The 1493-nt window shown below is 38.3% G+C and overlaps 1 protein-coding gene across 1 annotated transcript; it reads right to left on the bottom strand.

The window, feature by feature from the left end:
• Window positions 1–936, bottom strand: LOC140609597 (olfactory receptor 2L3-like). Its single transcript, XM_072784798.1, has one exon. The coding sequence runs from the start codon at window positions 934–936 to the stop codon at window positions 1–3; it is 936 nt and encodes a 311-aa protein (XP_072640899.1).
• Window positions 937–1493: the final 557 nt, after the last annotated feature.

Here is a 1493-nt window from a genome sequence, read left to right as displayed (position 1 = left end):
CTACATTTCTATAGAGCAGAACTTCAGAATCACTCTTCTCAGAGCACCCATCACTTCCTTATTTCTCAGGCTGTAAACAATTGGGTTAAGCATTGGGGTCAAGATGGTGTAGAATACAGCCAAGGCCTTGTCCTCTGTTGGAGTTCGGAGGGATCTTGGGCGTAAATAAGTGTAAGCAAAGGGTGCATAGTAGAAAGTCACCACAGTGAGGTGGGTGCTGCAGGTGGAATAGGCCTTCTTCTTCCTTTCTGTGGACTGCATGTGGAAGATGGCAAGGAGAACACGTCCATAGGAACATGCAATGCCAATGAAAGGAATTACAATCAAGAGTGTGGTGCTCACAAACACCGTGTACTCATAGACCCAGGTATCCATGCAGGCCAGCGTCAACATGGCTGGGACTTCACAGAAGAAGTGATTGATAGTCCTGGATTGACAGTAAGGTATATTGAAGGCATATACAGTGTGGGCACAGGAGTTGACTGAGCCCACTATCCAAGATCCCGTTATCATCAGCACGCACACTTTTTTGCTTATACGAATGGGATAGTGAAGAGGAAAGCAAATAGCCACATAACGATCATAAGCCATCGAGGCCAATATTAGTCCTTCTGCACCAGCTAAAGCAATGAAGAAGAAGCTCTGAACTCCACACTTAATGAAAGAAATAGACTTGTTTCCAGAGAGATAATTAGAAGCCATCTTGGGGACAATATTGGAGATGTAGCTCAGGTCCATGAGGGAGAGCTGACTAAGTAGAAAATACATGGGTGTGTGGAGATGAGTGTCCACAAAGATGAGGATGATCATGGACAGGTTGCCAAACACAGCCATTAGGAAAATAAGAACAATGAGAATGAAAAAGCACAGGCCAATTCTTGATGGTGGAAACAGCCCCAATAAGAAGAAACCAGATGTCTGGTTAAAATTTTCCATGGGACATTAAGTTAGATTTCCCTAAAGAGAGACACATGTTACTAGAGAAAAATAATCTCTTAATAATTTGTTATTTTAGTTCCATTGTGATCTATTCAGAAAACATTCCAGCTCTAAAAAATTTTAGCACATAATTTGAAAAAACAGTTGATTTTTGCCTCATATATAAAATCTTGATCCATACATTTGTCTCCAAAACATTTCATAGAAATCCTTAAATTTGTAAGAAAGATATATTTCTGTGACTTTATTAAGATATTTTTTAATTTCTCATTGTAAATTTAATTATTGTCAACGTCAGAATCTATACTTTTTGAGATTGCATTGAAAGTTAATATACATGCATAAATTACATTCCCATATTTCAATATATTTTATGACCCCTATGCAATGATTTTTTTCTTTTATAATTAAGCCCTAATATTTCTGAGACTACAGTAGTCTATAAGATCAAGTGGTAGATACATACCCTCTTTGTTCATTTGTTTGATTCCATTAAAAATCTAGCCTAATCAACCTTCTTAGGTCCCAACCATTATTACCTGCTTCCTCCCCCC

This window comes from Canis lupus, chromosome 18 (genome assembly GCF_048164855.1).
Source record: "Canis lupus baileyi chromosome 18, mCanLup2.hap1, whole genome shotgun sequence".
Classification (NCBI taxonomy): Eukaryota; Metazoa; Chordata; class Mammalia; order Carnivora; family Canidae; genus Canis; species Canis lupus.
The sequence above is the reverse complement of the archived record's forward strand: the minus strand, read 5'-3'. Positions and strand labels throughout refer to the sequence as shown.